The sequence below is a fragment of the Cinclus cinclus genome, chromosome 3, assembly GCF_963662255.1.
Source record: "Cinclus cinclus chromosome 3, bCinCin1.1, whole genome shotgun sequence".
NCBI lineage: Eukaryota > Metazoa > Chordata > Aves > Passeriformes > Cinclidae > Cinclus > Cinclus cinclus.
In genome coordinates this window covers 92,739,941-92,757,706 of record NC_085048.1, presented here as the reverse complement: position 1 = coordinate 92,757,706, position 17,766 = coordinate 92,739,941, and the positions used below count along the sequence as shown (strand labels likewise).

General features: G+C 38.0%; 2 protein-coding genes across 2 annotated transcripts in view; one reads left to right on the top strand and one right to left on the bottom strand.

Moving 5' to 3' along the window:
• The window catches only part of SPATA17 (spermatogenesis associated 17), an 83,421-nt gene extending 66,749 nt beyond the window's left edge, over nt 1-16,672 (bottom strand). Inside the window, exons 1-4 of the mRNA XM_062489030.1 lie at nt 16,566-16,672; nt 12,755-12,844; nt 10,508-10,589; nt 4,919-4,969 (exon numbers count right to left, since the gene is read on the bottom strand). Coding sequence (XP_062345014.1) covers nt 4,919-4,969; nt 10,508-10,589; nt 12,755-12,844; nt 16,566-16,672 — 330 coding nt within the window. The remainder of the gene's footprint in view (nt 1-4,918; nt 4,970-10,507; nt 10,590-12,754; nt 12,845-16,565) is intronic.
• A 390-nt stretch (nt 16,673-17,062) lies between these two features.
• GPATCH2 (G-patch domain containing 2) overlaps nt 17,063-17,766 on the top strand; it is a 117,675-nt gene continuing 116,971 nt past the window's right edge. Inside the window, exon 1 of the mRNA XM_062489306.1 lies at nt 17,063-17,118. Within this exon, the coding sequence (XP_062345290.1) occupies nt 17,063-17,118 (56 nt within the window). The remainder of the gene's footprint in view (nt 17,119-17,766) is intronic.

The window sequence follows — 17,766 nt, the reverse complement described above, 5'->3', positions numbered from 1 at the left end:
TGGGGGAAATAAATATTTGCTTAGTATAGTTCAAATCAAAAGTTTTCATGCATATCAAATATATGTACTATATTCCAAGTACCTCTTTCCTTAAAAGTGCTACTGAGTAGAAGCACTGATAAGTTTCAATGAAAAATATTAGTGTAGGTTGTAACATATTGTAGCTCTGAGTCACCATCTCACCACATTTCCTGTTACACTTTCACCTTTGTGGTCTGCAAAAGTGTAAACTGAATAAAAGCCTTCCCAGGAACTCAATGAATCAGACTTTCTGGAAAGTTCATTTATAAAATGCAGTTCTTTCATCTCCAATGCAAAATTATTCATGTTTATTTGTTCCACATTAGTTTCATTCTCCTCAAGAAATACTATTATTTTGCATAACAGAGAAAGCCTAACCTAGAGAAAGCCTAACCTGGAGCAGAAAAGCTCTTTATCTGTAGCTAGTTATAAAGTTGTATTACAAATAGAAATTAGGTAGCATGCACTACCAGAAAGGGTTAATATTTTGCTGCATCAGTTAAAAAAAAAAAAAGGAAGAAGAAAAAGGAAGAGTAGGAAAAAGAAAAACTTAATCTACTCAACCTCTCCCAAGAACTGATTTTAATAAATGTGTTTAAACCTTCTCTGATACTTGAAAATTCTAATAATGATGTTTCTGAAATCATTAACTGTTTATTTACCAGCTGTTTTTTGGCATGACTAAATAAGTATTAAGAATGGACAATTAAGCATTGAAATGTACTTCCCAGGGAGGTGGGGGAGTCACCATCCCTGCAACGGTTTGAGAAACAAATGAACATGGCATTTAGTGTCATGGTCTAGTTGACATGATGGTGATCAGTCAAAGGTTGAACTCAAAGACTTTAGAGGCCTTCCACAACCTAAATGATTCTGTAATTCTGTGATTCTGAAATTATGTAAAAAGCTGGCAGGACTGCCCTTTGGTGAGTTATATTTATCCCTATGCCATGACATGTAGAGGTGAAAGATGTAGCTTGCTCTATTCAGTCATGCTGAGGGCTGCTCTTGCTCCTGATTTTCCTTGCCATAAGAGGTCAGTGTACTCTGGATTTCTGCATCTGAAAACATCTTTTCCTCTCTTCTCAGGGTCTAGTTCCTCCATCTTTATGTTCTTCCATCCTTGAACTTATTATTAATTTTTCTGCAAAATATTCTTTACTTCCTTCATTGCATTTTGTCTCCTTTTTTCTTCAATATTTTTCTACTTTAATCTCACAATTTTTATCTTCTAGTCTGCAGCAGTTTCATTTGCTCCAACATCCATCTCTTTGACCTTTATAATTTTGAAATCTTAAAAGACATAAAAGGTGAAAGGCAGAATCTACATTTAAAAAGCAAGAAGTTGGAGGTTTTGCTATCCAGAAGCTACACCCCTTACCTAAATTCATAGAAGAGTAAAATGTTGCAATGTACTAAGAACTCTCCTTTGCCTGTGGGCCCCTAGCTACCAGACTTTGCAACAAATTAAACACTACAGTGTATCTATATGGAACTTTTTTTTTTTTCTTTAAATCAACCTTTCTCTTTCCAGAACCAAGGGATGACTTTTTTAAGTGGAGTGAAATTCATGTGTATGTGCTATTGTGCTTTTTTTTTTATTTGTCAGCCTGCCTCTTTCTAAATAAGCACCTTTCTTACATAAAATGGTTTTGGTTTTTGTTTAAATTATTATTGTTTGTTTTGTTTTGTTTTTAGGTTTAGGTTTTTTGTTTCATTTTGGGGTTTTTTCAATGAAAGGAGTTTATACCTCTAAATATTGCTATACTATTAATAAATAAGAGTTCTGGGAACAAGAAAGGTTCTAGACATGCTGCTTTGCACTAGGTGATAGTAAATTTCATATTCTTTGCAACAGTACTTTCTCATACACAAGCTTATTGGGTTTAAAAGGAAGAGAGAAAGAGCAGAGAATGAGTATGCCTTCAGAGATCTGGGATTAAGCAAAAATCCTTAGCATGTGAATAAGGATCTTAGCTTTGTTTTTTTCTGTTTGGCTTCAAAATTTCTCAACAAGAGCAACTTGGCTCCCATATAGCCATGTGCTCATTAATGCAGGATTATGGTCCCTTTGGAACTCTTTCTGACAGTCTTCACATCGCAGTTATAAATGCAGAACTGTATATTTCTGGGTTAAGGATCAAAACTCAAACTTGAAGACAAAAGGCTCAAATAGTATAAAGCTATAATTACCTCCAATGGGCTCAGTGTACCAATTGAATGTGGCACTCTACCTTTATTTACACCACTTTCTGTTCAGAATGAACTCACTGATTTCAACTGAATGAAACATAAGTAGGAAAAAACTGCATTGAGTCTCAAATCCGTTTTTTCCTGATTTCTGTTTCCCTAATACTGTATGTCAGAGATCCCAAAACCAAAGACTAATCCTTTTAGGAAAGATCATTTTATAAAAAGCTCCTGATGGTGCTCATATTTTCAATGTGAAAGTTCTAAATGTCTGCCTTTATAAAGAAGTATAATGTTATGACTGCATTTCTTTTTAATTCCAAGGTGAATGTTTAAAAATTTCTTGAAAAAAAAGAGACAAGTGTGTGTATGCCCTTCAAAGTAATTAGCAAGTTTCAACAGTGATTGGTACAAAACAATTATTGTCATTGATCAGCACTGAACAGATAATTTTAAACAAAGTCATTGTGTGCTCAGCAGATTACAGCTTGTTAACGGGCAAGTTCTAAATGACCTCTTAAGCTAGTCAAATCAATGATGCATATTCCTCATTAAGTAACATCAAAATGTAAGTGGTCTTATAAATAATGTTTATTTTAAGCACTAAAACAAATGGCAAAACCTTGATATATCAAAAGCCATCTGCTCATGGAATTCAATTTTTTTTGCCATAGGATTACTTTTGTTGCTGAAAATTTACATCAACCTTAAATCTTTCAAGAAAGAGAATAATATATTGCTGCAAAACTGAAACTGATTTAAACAAGATCTCTGATTTAATTTTAAAGGTAAAACTGATAGCTCTGATTACAACCAATGCAATCCAGAAGGACAAGATACATAGACTGGTTTCAAATCTGTGAGCATGTGTATGCCCTCAATGATACTTCAAATGGCAAAAAGGAAACTGCCTTTCTGAAGAGTGACTATAAACTGAAATAAATAGTTAATAATAGCATGAGACAAAATTAAGTGGTTAAATAGAAAAATACACACAGTTGTTGTTATATTTTTAGAACACTGAGTTATATTAATCATGAATCAAGCTCATGATGTGTGAATATAAGGAACTGTTGGCATAGGAAGTCTAAAGTTTGAGCACACATCATCTATGCAGAAACTCAACAGGCCTGATTTGCTATTGGACCTTGGTTAGTTCTTCAAGAAACACATGAGAGAAAAAGCCCAAAAGCATTCAGTGTTTCAGATTGGTAGCATTTTAAGTCTGCTGTGCAGATACAGCTGCAAAAGATTTAGATAGAGCAAATCAGATTCTGACATTTGCAATTAAATAAAGATGTGTTCTATTGTTTTCTACTGATTTAAATTTCCATTAAAGAAAAGGACTTGACTGAAAAAATGGTACTTTGAAGATTTATATCACCTAATGATTCAACATTATATTTCCATTACAAATGAATGGGAACACATTCAATTTCTTTTAAAAATGAAAGACCAAATGCAAAACTCCATTTGAGTAGAATGCATAATTACCTCTGAAATTTAGTCTCCAAATGTCTTCTGAAAGTACAGAGGCAACTTTAAAGAGCTTGCTTACATCTTATGTTTTCTCACTGATCTCAGCTGTATGAGTAAACAGCATTTATTCACTGTGAAATACTTTCAAACTACCTAAGTAAGGAATGAACTATAACAACCACAAAAAGGTACATTTGTGAGGTATGAAACTGCTGTTAAACACCTTCAGTTCTTTAACATGCACCAACTGTAAGAGTCTGCTTTGTGCCTTTGAGAGAACCAGAACTATGCAAAACACCTAATGAGTACAGATCTCTTGACTCTGAGTTATTCTGGACTCAGAGAGGCAATAAAATTAAAATCCATTCTGAGGATCTTACTCAACACAAGTTTCCCTAGGTTAATCTCCATTGTCACGATATTCCTACATTTGGTAGAATTCAAAAGGTAAGGTCCCTGGCCTAAAAAGTTACAGGCTTCTAAAGTAAAGCAGTTTTATATCACAGAATGAAAGAAATAAGTAACATAAAAAGACTTCATCCCAAAAATAATTTGATGTTTTTCTCATATTTGTTTTACATATTTTTTCAAGTGTAGTTTCAAAGTTCAGGGGGAAAAAAGCTAGTTTCTAGTTAAGTATGTTTTGCAGTTTCACCCACCACAAACTTCATCTGCTGTAGACTCATTGAAGTTCAAGGTTTATTCATACTCTTCTTCATCTAGCAAAATTCACTCATAATATCATCAATGAGATCAGTTCAGTTCCACCTCTACGTTTAAGCAATGAAATTGTTCTGTGCTCTCTAACTCTTGAGATCCATACATCAAACGTCATGTACTAACAAGAGAAAAAGCACAGCTGCATCAACAAGCTTAAAAGCCCTGTAGTTTGTCAGAATTGTAAATATATGTCCACATTTGTAGAAAAAATGTTCTTACATTTGTAAGAACAGTGGCAGATAGAATTTTTTATCAGTATCATACCTGATAAGGTCCAATGGACACTTAAATGTGGCAAGACACATTCAGGTACCTCAGATTCAGCTACAGTTTTCAAATACAACCCTGACTACACCGTGTAACTTTAATTTTTAACTATGTAGTATTTCCTGCTGTTGCCATCAGCATATCAATTAAGTGTATATTATTCTGCTTTGCTCATTTTATTAAAAGCAAATTCGGAGCACAATTGACTTTTCATTTGTTTAACAAGTGAAGAAATATTTACCCTGACAGCCATTTCATTGTAGAATTTCAGCTTCTTAATAAAATATGCTCTCTGTGAATCAAGAAAAAAAAAAAAGATTGCATATTTTCAGTTACACAAAGACAGTCCTGCTATTTTTACATATAAAAGATAAGAATCTTTATACATAATACATAATAAGAGTTCTAGGCTTAGAGAGAATAAAATCAAACTTTGTATTGAAGAGATAGGCTTCCTAATACATAATGCAGGCTTAACCAGAAAAATCTATGGTAGTCAAACTAGGAGCTAATGGAGATATATGATCATAAAATGCTCTCCGCTGAGTTTGATAATCAATGGTGCTCTACTGAGAGTAGAATAACAAAGCAGAAATATTCACAAGTGCTGGTGACATGTAGTATTGTATGATTTATTCACTGGGGTTCTTTTAGCCAAAACTCACAGAAACATAAAAGGAATTCATATTTCAAGATGTCTGGTTTAATGAAAAATTCAGAGAAATGCTGTCTTCAGTCGAAATCGTTCAAGGATACGGATGCAGTGATGGAGCAAAATTGTGCCTTCCAACCATCTGTACTAAATGTTATGTACTTAGCTGCCTCCCAAGTAATCGCTGGGAATTTTGTTTCATTTAATATTCATTTTAACATCATAAAATCATAAATACAATGATACTATGTTACAGTGAATCCTCTGATACAGAAAACATTTCCTGAAGTCTTGGTTTCCTTCCAATAAAGTAGAATTCCTCTCATAGTGAACGAATCTGCTATTATACTAAGCAATCACTTGGCATCATAGGTTATTTTAATGGATACATCACTTTAAACTAAGCTTTCACATCTGTTCTGCCCTCTAATTACAAATGCAAAATGAACATAATTCACAATTGTATCATAAAAAGTAAAATATAAGTACTTTGAATGCAAGAGTATGTCCTTTATTTAGCACAACATGCAGCTTTTATGTGTTTCTCATGTTTTAGACACAAATCAAAGGCAAAAGTGCTTTCCCCTGATATAGTGATTTTCTCCCCTATGGCAAACAGGAATTCACTATAAAAGGGTTTCACTGTAATTAGTGTTATTTGAATTGCCTAGTCTGATCCAAAGCAAATTGTCTGTGGAGAGCAGCAGGACTGGATTATTTATCAACAGTCTGGGCAATTAAGAAACAGTTGGCTGCAATATGTTATTTACAAATGAACACAATGATGCTACTTCATTTTAAATTCTCTTTCTTCATTACATTAAGCAAGGCATAATTCCTGCAGTTTAATTAAGGTGCATTTAAAATGCTCACTTTAATATCACACCAATCTACTAATAATGGAAACAGTACAAAATATATTTCTTATGTGAAAGAAAATTGTAGAATTGTTAAAGTTCAAAGAAGTTTCACGAGTACGTGTGGATGCATATACATACACATAGATATATATACATATATATATATATATATTCAAGGGGAAAATCTACAAATGTACAAATTAGAATAAATAATGGACTGTTTCTCTCCCCTTTATTTTCCGTAAGTATTTACTGAGTGATACTAACTGTAGATAGCTAATAATAGATTGAAATAGTGGTTGCCTGACTTAAGCATATCCCAAAACTTCTCAATTAAATTGATAAAATTTTGGGTTGCAGTTCATCTTTTCTTTCTTTGGAAGAGAACATAAGAATTACCACACCACCAAACAGATAAAATATATTTTAATGGAAGTTTATAATGTTTCTAAGCTTAAAAATATTCATCAGATTTCTGCCCATCAGTGATTAAATGGAAAAACTGTTCAGTTTTTGTTTATTCTTCTCATATTTGAAGGCTGTGAACGCTTAGGTCTGAATGCATCCCATTTCCTTGAAGAACATAAATTGGAGACCTAATATCATTAATGCTCTTTCTATCATCCATACTGACACACAGTGTGGGACCACTTTAACCCTGATCTTGGACAAGTATTGAAGAACTCTGTTTACTATTTAGAGAAACAGTCAACAGCAACTGTCTGATCTTGCACACCCCACTAAGGTGTGAGGAATCCAGGCCCTACCCTACCACCACTTAGGAGGGCCACATGAAACAAGAGTAAGTTACATATTCCTGCTTTTACTCAACTTTCTCTAAATCACAACTCTTCCTCTAAATCACAAGTCTCCCAAATGCAGAATTGTTCATGCAACTCTCTTACAACTTTATTCTTTCACCAAAAGCCAAAGGCTGTGTCATCATCTAGGTTATTTTGCAAATGTATTTGCCCTCAGTTTTCTAGTCCTGATTAGAAATTTTTGGTATTACAAATGATGGAGAAGATGTCTATTGCTATTCACAAAAACAGAGTCAAAATTTAGTGCTTCAGCCCAAGTCTACATTTATGTGCTCTCCTAATAAACAAAAGATTCTTCAGGTCTGAACTGGGACCTGCTTGTTCAGAAGACTTTTCTTACGCTGAAGTGGAATTTCATGCAGGTCAGCCCATGTCCATTGGATTGTCCCTCATTTTTTCACTAAGTGCCAATTCAAAGGTGACACTGCCAGGTTGACTCTCTGGAAAGAATTAGTTTTCCATCTCATCCATGTGGCACTTCTACTGAGCCAGGATGTCTTTGTCTTTGTCATGAAGTCTGATGTTAATATACAGGACTTCCTACCAGCTTACCTTAAGTTTAGGTTTTCAAAATATATTTGAAGTCTCATATACATAAATTTTTGTATTACTTTGTCCCTTTGTATATGAAAACATGCTTGGGGATCATCTACAAATGTGCTCTGATTGGTGCCTTCTTTTGCTTTAAAGAGTTAATACAAAATGACAAATTCAAAGAGAACCAGGAATCTGATTGAGTTGGAGAGTGAGGTCGAGGTTGAGAGAAGGAAGCAGCACACAGTCTAAACTGTGAATGGGGTCATGGTGTATTGTGTGCATTTTTGTAGAGCAAATGGCCATTTGTCTCATTCCTATTGGACTGGAACTATTTAAAACTGGTTGTTGACCTGAAGCTAAATCGCTTAGGGTGGTGTCAAACTATATAACATAAAACATTCACTTTTCTCAACTGCACCCCCTTTCAAAGTAAACTGAAACTATGGCCATCATGCAGCTTTGTATATTAATGAAATGTTGCAATTGCCTTTGCTTCAGCAAATGATTCCTTGGCTCTGAGAAAACAGTAATGAAGACAAAATTATGCACAGCTTGTTTCATGTTCTGGTATTTGCCTGGTTCTAAAATTCATACCTTCCTGCAGGTCATGCAAACTTTCAGAATCCAACACAATCAATGTAAACAAGTTATTAAGAAAACTGCAGGAGAGCAGTTCTTAATTTGAGTATGAAATTAATTAGAAAACAAAGCCTTATATCAAAGAACCAATATTTAGAATAGAAAGGCACATAACTTTAATAATATAAATGCCATTAATAGTTGTTAGCTTTTTTTAGGGCTTTTTTTACCAAATATATATCTTAACAATCAAAGGAAGAGGCACTAGAGAAGCAAATGAAATACTAGTGGCAATGCACATATGGACAGCCAATCTGATGAGCCTCAGCCTTTGTTATTTTCCGCATCAGTACCATTCACATTTCACAATTTTGAATATAATCATTAAAATGATTTATTATCAAGCAATCATGGGTATTTTGTGCATATGCTTTGCCTTGTTCACTGGCAGCAGATACCAATCCAATCATTATCAGCAGACAAATTTTAAAGTGACCAGTATTTAAGAACTATCATGCCAAATGCATCATTGTGTTTCACAGTCAGGAGTCATTACAACAGTTACTAGCAAGAGTTCATTGCAAACAGTGCCTGATCCTTTAACTTGAAAGTTATGTTAAACTGCTGAGATTTTGCTTTTTACATAGTCCAAGTTCAGACATTAATTGAGAAAAATAGGAAAACAATAAAAATAAGGTATTAACTCACACTTTATATTTAAGTCTAGCCCAAAACACACTGAATACAGCAGTCCAGAGGGAGTAGAATGTGCCTTTTTATCTGACACCTGTGTAGTACTGTGGTTGACTTCCAATTAAGCTGTCTTATTTAGTCTTCTCCAGGCAAAGAGATGGCAAGAACAAAGCATAGTGTTTGAGTGAAAAAGATAATTTCCTGTGCTGATTGCTGTAAAATTTGTAAGTTTTCTAATGAGAGTCTCTTCCTCTAGAGCCCTGGCTAGCACTGGATAAGTACTAGAATCCAGGAATTGGGTTAATTCATTATGTAATTTAGAATGTGTGTATTAAATTGCAGAATTTTTGGTCCCACACTGTTCCACAGACTTTAGATTTGGCAAGTTTTTCAGTTATGTCTATTTGAAGAAATAAATACACAAAGGCTTTATTGATTAAAGGCTTTTCTTCTTACTTTACAGAACTACATTCAATAACAGAAAGCTGAGGGGGGTTTATGATGGTAGCTCTCTCAGGTTTGTGATTACAGGAAATCTGTTTGAACACATTGATTTCTTCCTTACCTTGTCCCAGGAACTGCGTGGGTCCTTTCTTTTCATTAACAAATTTTAGGAGAGATTATTATGTCTCTCTTCTACAGAAGCTTTCTTAGATTAAACAAACCTTCCTTAAACTCAGGAACAATATTCAGCTGAAGTCCTACTTTTTCAAAACAGAACCCAATGCAACTATGCAGCTATTTGCTCTGTATTCAAGCATTACTGTTAGAAGATGAATGAAAACCACAGACTGAAAGGATGGCTCATCATTTATTGGTTAAGGCAGTCAGTAAGTCCAGAGAGAGAAAATCTTTACATAGATTACTGATAGACTTGGGGAAAAAAAATAAATGAACTTTCAGGGACTCGAGTCCTGCTACTTGAATACATAGTTTAGTAGGTAGTATGAACTCTGGTCTGTAAGATATTGTTTATTATAGCTCTTTTTTTACTTCTTGAATTGTCTATTTTGACTCAAAAACAGCAATTTAACAAAATCAAGAATAAATTACAAGTTTAACACTATTGTAAAACATTAACATAAATTGAAACATTAGTGAAGTAAAACACATATCTTATGTTAAACTATATTCTTCTTAGTCCCCTAAAACCTGTTAGCAGAAGTTTTAGTTTTTGTGCTATCACATACTTTCACTCTCCTCAGGTCCACCATGGGATTTAGATTGACTATGATCTGCTGTGTGCCTTAAGGCAAAACCTCAAATACTTCAAGGTTCATTAAGTAAGAAATTTAAACTACTAAAACACAAAATAGCAATGTGTAGACACATTGGCTTATTTTATTTTCAAAATTGAAAGTTTTGCCAGGAAAACAAAAAAAAAAAAAAAAAGCATCTTGTAAAGCTGCAATCCTGCAATTAGCATCGCGTGGGCAGACTTCTGCATGAGCAGATCTCATTGCTGGTTTGGGGACCAATACTCCAGAGCTGCAAACACCTAGACACTGACTTAGCTTGACTGTTATGAGTAGGCTTGCTGAAATTAATGGTGCTTTTCATTATAGTAAAGTGGGTGTCTGTGTGTATAGAAGATCGAGTTTCGGCTTTTTAATTTCATGATGAGTGAATGAATTATTCATACATATTCTACAAATAACCAAACAAAAATTTAAAAAGTACTTTTCTACCTCCACTATTTCTCTGAAGTTTTTTCTTCGTAGATAACCTCTCCACCATTTCTGTATCAAAATCGCCATTTTGCTCAGATGTCTAAAATGAAACATATTAACAAAATAATTAGTTTTTCAGACTTCAGACCTATTAACTTTACTTTCCATAATAATAAAAATAACATACAGTGTATTATGCATCATACAAATGACCACTACAAGCATACTTTAAACATATACCTATATACATATACACACATAAACCATTATATACATATATTTATTTATACACACATATTTTTGTCTAAGGAAAACATGGGTTATTGCAAACTTACTTGTGTACTATTAGAAAAGTTTAATGAAAGAATCTTACAAATTTAATTGGCAAAATAAATTGTTTGATTTTCATGGTTTTAACCACAAAAAAATCTGACCAGTTCAGAATTGTTTCTGTCACATGCAAAATTTTCAGAGCTGTACCATTTTTCACTTTATTTGACAAAACCAACTGATACTTGAATTTTTAGATACTTTATTCACTTTTAGACACCTTTTTGCTTTTATAAAATTACACATAATTAATTGTGAATACTTATATTGTTCTCAATTTATTTATTTATATATAGACATATATTTTGCTTCTAAAAATTTCATAATTGGTCTCACATAAATTTTTGCTGAAATGATAGAATTATTATTTTGGGACTGCCCAGAAAGAGCTGTACAGGGGATCCATCATACCATCAAACCAGGGACATCAAACTTATAAGCCTGACCCCCCCACTCAGTTAAGGCAGTCTTTGGGTAATTCAGAACATTGAGAATTGGCTACACTGAGCCTGTGCTCCTGAGTAAGCCAGAGACAATCACAGAATTACAGAATCAATCAAGGTTGGAAGCAACCTTCAAGATGATCTAGTCCAATTGTCCACCCAGCAGCACTGTAATCACCCCTAAATCATATTCCCAAGTGCCACATCCAGACACATCTTGAACTTCAGGAGATGGTGACTCTGCCATCTTCCCAGGAAACTCATTCCAATGTCTAATCACTCTTTTATTGAAATTTTTTTTTCTAACCTCCTCTGATGCTTAAGTACATTTCTTCTAAGTGCACATAATGACTGCAGCCTATCATCCTATGAGGGAAATATTGGCCATTAAGTAGTAAATGTTATTTAAGCTAATAATTCTTTAGGTTTCATACAGTAGGTCTGGATGATGTACAATTACTTGCAAGAGGCAAGAGGTCAAACTAGAAGATGTAACAATTGGTCTCCTTCAAACCCCCTGTTTTATGAAGATACAGGCATTTGAGCAGATGAGTTTGGCCAGTTGGGTTTACCACATAAAAATGTAAAAGGGCTTTCTGGGAGAATGGACCAACCACAGTTTCAAGGACATTTGTAAAAATGTTATAAAATCATAGAATCACTAAGTTTGGAAACTACCTCCAAAATCAAGTTCAGAGTTGATACAGCATTTTCCAGAACAAAACCCGTGAAGGGCCTTGAGGGGAAGCCACAGGGGTGCAGCTGAGGTGACTTGGACTGCTCAGCCTGGAGGAGACTGAGGAGAGACTTCAGTGCAGACTACACCTTCTTCACAAGGGGAAGCAGAGAGGGAGGCACTGATGTCTTCTCTCTGGTGACCAGTGACAAAGCCTGAGAGAGTGGCCTGAAGCTGGGTTGGGAAGATTTAGGTTGGATGTTTGAAAGCGTTTTTCACTCAGAGGGTGGTTGAGCACTGGAACAGGCTTCCAGGGAAGTGGTCACAGCCCAAACCTGCCAGAGTTCAAGAAGCTTTGGGACACCGCTCTCACACACATGGTGTGATTCTTGGGATTGTCCTGAGCAGGGCCAGGGCTTGGACTTTGAAGATACCTGTGGGCCTTTCCAACTTAGGATATTCTATGATTCTATATGAAAAGTCTCTGAAACAGCATATCCAAGGGACATCTATTTGTTTATTTTTCTTCCAGACATAACAAGATTTCTTAAACAATACTGTGTATCTATTCTGAAGATAACTTTCATGCTTTCTAGCATCATGCCTTTTTAATTGTAAACAATTCTGGAAGTCAAAAATTATTTCTTACAATGCCACAGCATATATTTAATTCCATTGAAAAACTGGATAACAGTTATTGCCTTTTTAAATTTTTTTTAAAAAGCTCCAATTTTATTAAAATCAAGTAACACCATGAGAAATTTTGAGGAAAAAATCAACACTGAAACGTGGATTAAGACAGGCTTAATATACTACCTCAGATAGGCTCGGACTCTGCATGCTCGAAACCAGCACTGGATCTTGACAGCAGCTTTGTACTTTGTTTTTCTGTCTTCATCTATAGCTCTGAAAATACAAAAGTAGTAATACTTCTCAGCATGGTAATGGAAAACCAAAGCAAAAAATATATTCTAAATATGTTTTATTGTTGCAGCTTGGGGTCCTTTTCATCAGGTTTTTCACTTTTAATTCAACATAATTCAGTGGTAGTGAAGAAAAATGTAATTTACATTAGCTGCATAGTGTGAAGGTAACAAATATTGCAGCTTGTAGAGGATGTAAGTTTTGGGAGAAGGTATTTCTTATTACCATAAAATACTTAGATACACGTCACCATTTCACATGGACTTCTTCCGTTGTAGTGAAATGTGTGGAAAACGCTTTAATGATAATTAGGCCTGAGTTACAACAAAAAATCACATAACTGTATAAAATTGGGACTCTACAATTTTTATTACAAAGCTAAAAGTCATGTAAGGAAAACCATTAACCTAAAAGAGATTAAAGAAATATATTGTTAGTCTGGAGGAGACTTCAGAGAGTTCAGGAAGAAATCATTACCATTATGAGTTTCAGTGCTGAGGGGTAAAACTCAGCTGTGAGATCACATCTAGCTTTTATTCTTCTTTTGTTTGTTTCAAAATGTCAGTAACTGTCAAGTCTTTGAACTTAAAATTTCAATTTTCATGGATTTTTATTCTTTCCCATTTTTTTAGGAACATACCAAATTCTTTGTTACACCTGACAAAAATAATGATTAGGTTACTATTAGTTTTCTTAATTGGCTCTCCTAACATAGTTTCATGTCAACATTAATTGCTTCAGTAAATACCAACAAGATTATTGTTTATCTGATAAATTAGGATTATCCTCATTTTATTTCTGAAAATTAAATGAATTGCAGATTTACTACCAGAGATCAAGAAACATTAGCTCCACTCATTTTATATCATCTGGTGCAGCATGTGCTCTCAAATCACATTAAATGGGCACAGATTGTCATTGTCAGATGTGCATCAGACATTCTCAGTACCTGAAAACTCTGGGAAACAGACTTTTTAACCTAAAACCACAAAATGAATAGCTTCCAAAACTGGCTAGAGAGTCTTCTTGTTCCTTTCCTGTGCATCATCCTAGTCTTCACAGAAAGAAGAGACTTCCAGAATACTTTTAGTTAGAGGAAAATGATTTTGATCAGAAGGGTAGGAGTGATTTTAGACAGGTAGCGCCACAGTTACAGCCTGGAAATGAAGGGGATGTGGGACTGGCTGTGTCAGAGGTGCCAGCTTTAGTCCTACCCATTTGACAATGACAAGAGTCTTCTGGAAGAGCAGAAGCCTTCTCCTCTCTTACACCAAGATAGTTTTTTTCTAGCTGGCATTCAGTCTTGCCAGGCCAGGATGGGATAGAAGGCCTTGTGAAGTTTATTGAAGCAAGCCAACAACAGGCTTGCATTTCTCACAGGATAGCTCCACAAACACTTCCAGCTGCCCCTGCCAGCATAAGTGTTTCAAGTGTTTCGAGTTTCTCAAGCAGATATCTGCCCTTTTGATCAGATTTCACAGTTGTCATACTGCTTGAATTAAGCTCTTGAGAGTCATAGGTACTTCTCAAAGGCTGTACTGAAAGTTAAAAGGCCTGCTCAAGCACCTGAAACACAGATACTACAGTAAATAAAAGTAGGCTCTTGAACAAGTGGTAAAATTGTGTCAACACTTAAGAGAATGAATTAATGGATCTTGTATATCCTAAGCCTCATGCTGAGGGTATTTCTCAAAATGCAGGCTTATGGTACTCTTGCGTTGTGGCATCATCAGGCAAGTTCTTCCCTAGAAAGATTCTTTCCCTAAAAGGTAAGTTCAGGATATCTCATACCTCTTGCATAAACAGAGTTCTGCATAAAGCACAACAGAAACACCATTAAGATCAGAAAAACATTATTAAGACGTGCTGCTGCACTGAACTCTTTGAATCCTCTCATTTGCATTCTCAGCTGCAAATCTGAATTTTCTGAAACTGACAGATCATAGCCCATTCTTAAAAGGGAAACGATTCATTTTTGAAGAGCTCTGCCAAAAAAACAAATCCCCAAACATCAAGCATGCTGCCCTTCAATGGATTTCCAAGTCTGGCTCAGACTGCTCTTTCTAACCTGAAATTTGTGAAATACAAGCAGAGCCTCCTGTAACTGATGTTTATTTAGTGAACTGCTGTGTGTACAGCCACAAGAGTATGAGTGAAAGTTCAGGCAAAAACCAGAAAAACACAGCACTTCACATGCAGGCAGTACTTGATCTCTTGCAACTTTTAGCAGTGTTCAGGAGCTTTGTTATTCCTGCTAATGATGTTGTAATTACATTCAAAAATAAATGATTCATTAACTAGTGAAGAAAAAAAACCCACAACTATGCTAAACATGTTTGGTGGTTTTTTTATGCTTGAGCTTTTGCATTTCACATACAGCAACAGTACAGCTGAATAAACAGATTTATAGGAGAAATCTCTGCAATATTTAAGTAAGTCTTACTACTTTTAATTTCCTAAAATCTGTGAAAAGGTGGCCACCACTATTCTGGGAGTCAGAAAACTCAGCAGAAACCATCCCAATTGGCAAAGACAAGGATAACCAACGTGATCTGTTCCCTTTCAATTTTTTCCATCGTTTCAACCGATCTGATCTCTTTCAATTAACTTAAAAACAAACAAACAACAACAAAACCACAAACAAAACAAACAAACAAACAAAAAAACCAAAACAAAACAGTAGTGTCCTTGGGACAAACGTCCAGGCACAGTCACAGATGTGAGCTACGAGAGCAGGGCTGGCGTGCCGCATCTTGAGGGATGCTCAGGGAATAACAGCGCCTCTAGGGTGGGATAGAGGAGGGAGGCTCCAGAGGCGGTACCAGGGAAAGGAGGTCGGCTCCCGAGGAGGGAGAGGGCGGAACTTGCGAGGCTCAGTGTGTTTCAGGAGTTTCCAGAGGCTCCTTTCCCCCTAAAATCAGCAGCGGGGGCGGGAGAAGAGAGGGACTCTCAGGATTTTCAGTGCACAAATGAGCCCTTTAAAGACTCCGCGCTGTGGCCACCCGGTCTCCTCATATCGCTGTGGAAATATTCAGGAACAGGGCGGTGGGTTGGTGTTTTCGGGAGGGATTTTTGAAGTGAAACAGTTTCACAGAATCGTATAATCAGAGAGTGCGTCAGGTTGGAAGGGACCACACCGGGTCATCTGGTCCAGCCTCCCTGCTCGAGCAGGGTCATGCCAGAGCACACACGGGACAAAATTGTGTCCAGCTGGTCCTTGAATATTTCCAGGGAGGGAGACTCCACAACCTCCTTGGACGATCTGTTCCAGTGTTTGGTCACTGCACAGTAAACTTCTTACTCATATTTAGATTGAACTTGCAGTGCATCCAGCTTCTCCCCACTATCATTTGTCCTGTTGCTTGCTACCACCGAGAAGAGCCTGGTCCATCCTCGCCACATCCTCCCTTCAGACACCTGGAGACAGGGATGAGGTTCTCTTTCACTCGTCTCTTTTCGAAGCTGAACAGGCCCAGTTCCCTCAACCTTTCCTAGTAAGAGGGATGCTCCAGTTCCTTAATCATCTTCTTAGCCTTCCGCTGGACCTTCTCCAGGAGCTCCGTGTCTCCCTCGTACTGAGGAGCCCAGAACTGGACAGTTTTCAGGGGGGCCGTCTCCACCTCGCTGCCGGCGGAGAGCGGGGCCCGCTCCAGCCCAGCATAGAGCGGTGTATCCCGCCCCACCACCGGCACGGCACATATACCTGTTCATAAGGAAATACTCCTCGCGGAGTCTCTGCAGCCTCTCCTGAAGCCGGGCCAGGGCGGCCATGCTCCCTTCCTCCTCCCGCCCTCGAGACGCTGCCGCCATGGCAACGGGACCGTCCCAGTGCGTTCGGGCGCGGGGGTGTCTCTGCTGCCGGCGGCCCCGCAGCCCGGCACGGACAGTGCTCCGGGGACAGCGGGAGCTCCGGGGAGCTGTACCGAACCCGAGGCGGGGCTGCCGGAGGGGACGCGGCGTCTCTGGGCATCGGCCGGGCGAAGGAAGGGAAGAGGTGAGGTGGTCGCGTCCGGCTTCCTCCGCTGCCGCGGCCGCTTCCGGGCTGTCATCATGGGGGACTGAGGAGCAGCGCCGGCCGCCCGCGCCCTCCCCGCCCGGCCCAAGCCCTCCCGCCCTCGGCCCCCGCCCGCCTCCCCTCGCCCAGTCTCTGCGAAGCGGCGCCAGCCTCCTCGGGGAGCGGCCGGGGGAGGTGCCGGGTTCATGTTCCGGGTCGCTGAAGCTACCCCGACCCGAGCTCAGGCGGCGAGGAAGAGCTGGTAAGCCCGGGGAGGACACACGTGTCCACCGCCGCTGCTTGCGGGAGGGCTCCGGACACCGTCGGACCACGGGCGGGCCTGGGAACGTGGGGGCGAGTGGTGGCCCCGCTCCGGCCGGGCGTCCCCGCTGTGCCCCGTTCGCTGGGGGGAAGGTGATGGAGCCCGCCGCAGGCCCCGGGGGACCGGGGGCTGGAGGTCCGAGAAGTGCCGCTGTCGTGTCTCGGCGGCTGGACGCGTTTATGAGTAAGCAGTGGGCTGGAGGAAGAAACTTACACGCCTTGCTGGAAAAAGGACAGCAGGCGAAAGATAAATCAAAACTTTTGTCCCAAGCTTAGTTAGGTTTTCCTGACTGTTTCTCAGTGGTGGTAGACTCTCTGAGGCCGAAAGCCCTTGCAGCTGGGCATCCCGTCGGTGTGTGTTTCCTGCTCTAAAGCTTTTCTGCTGCAAACCAAGAATCAACAAGTGCTGCTGTAGTCATCGAGCAGGGGAAGTATGGGTAGTTCTGTAAAAAAAAAGTTCATGGATTTTTTTTTTTAATGTAATTCGTTATGCTAGCACAGTGACCTCAAAGGCCATATTATTTTTATTGTAGCACTGGAAGGAAGGGAGGCTGAGTAACAGAATAGAAAGAGTCAGTTCTGTTGGTAG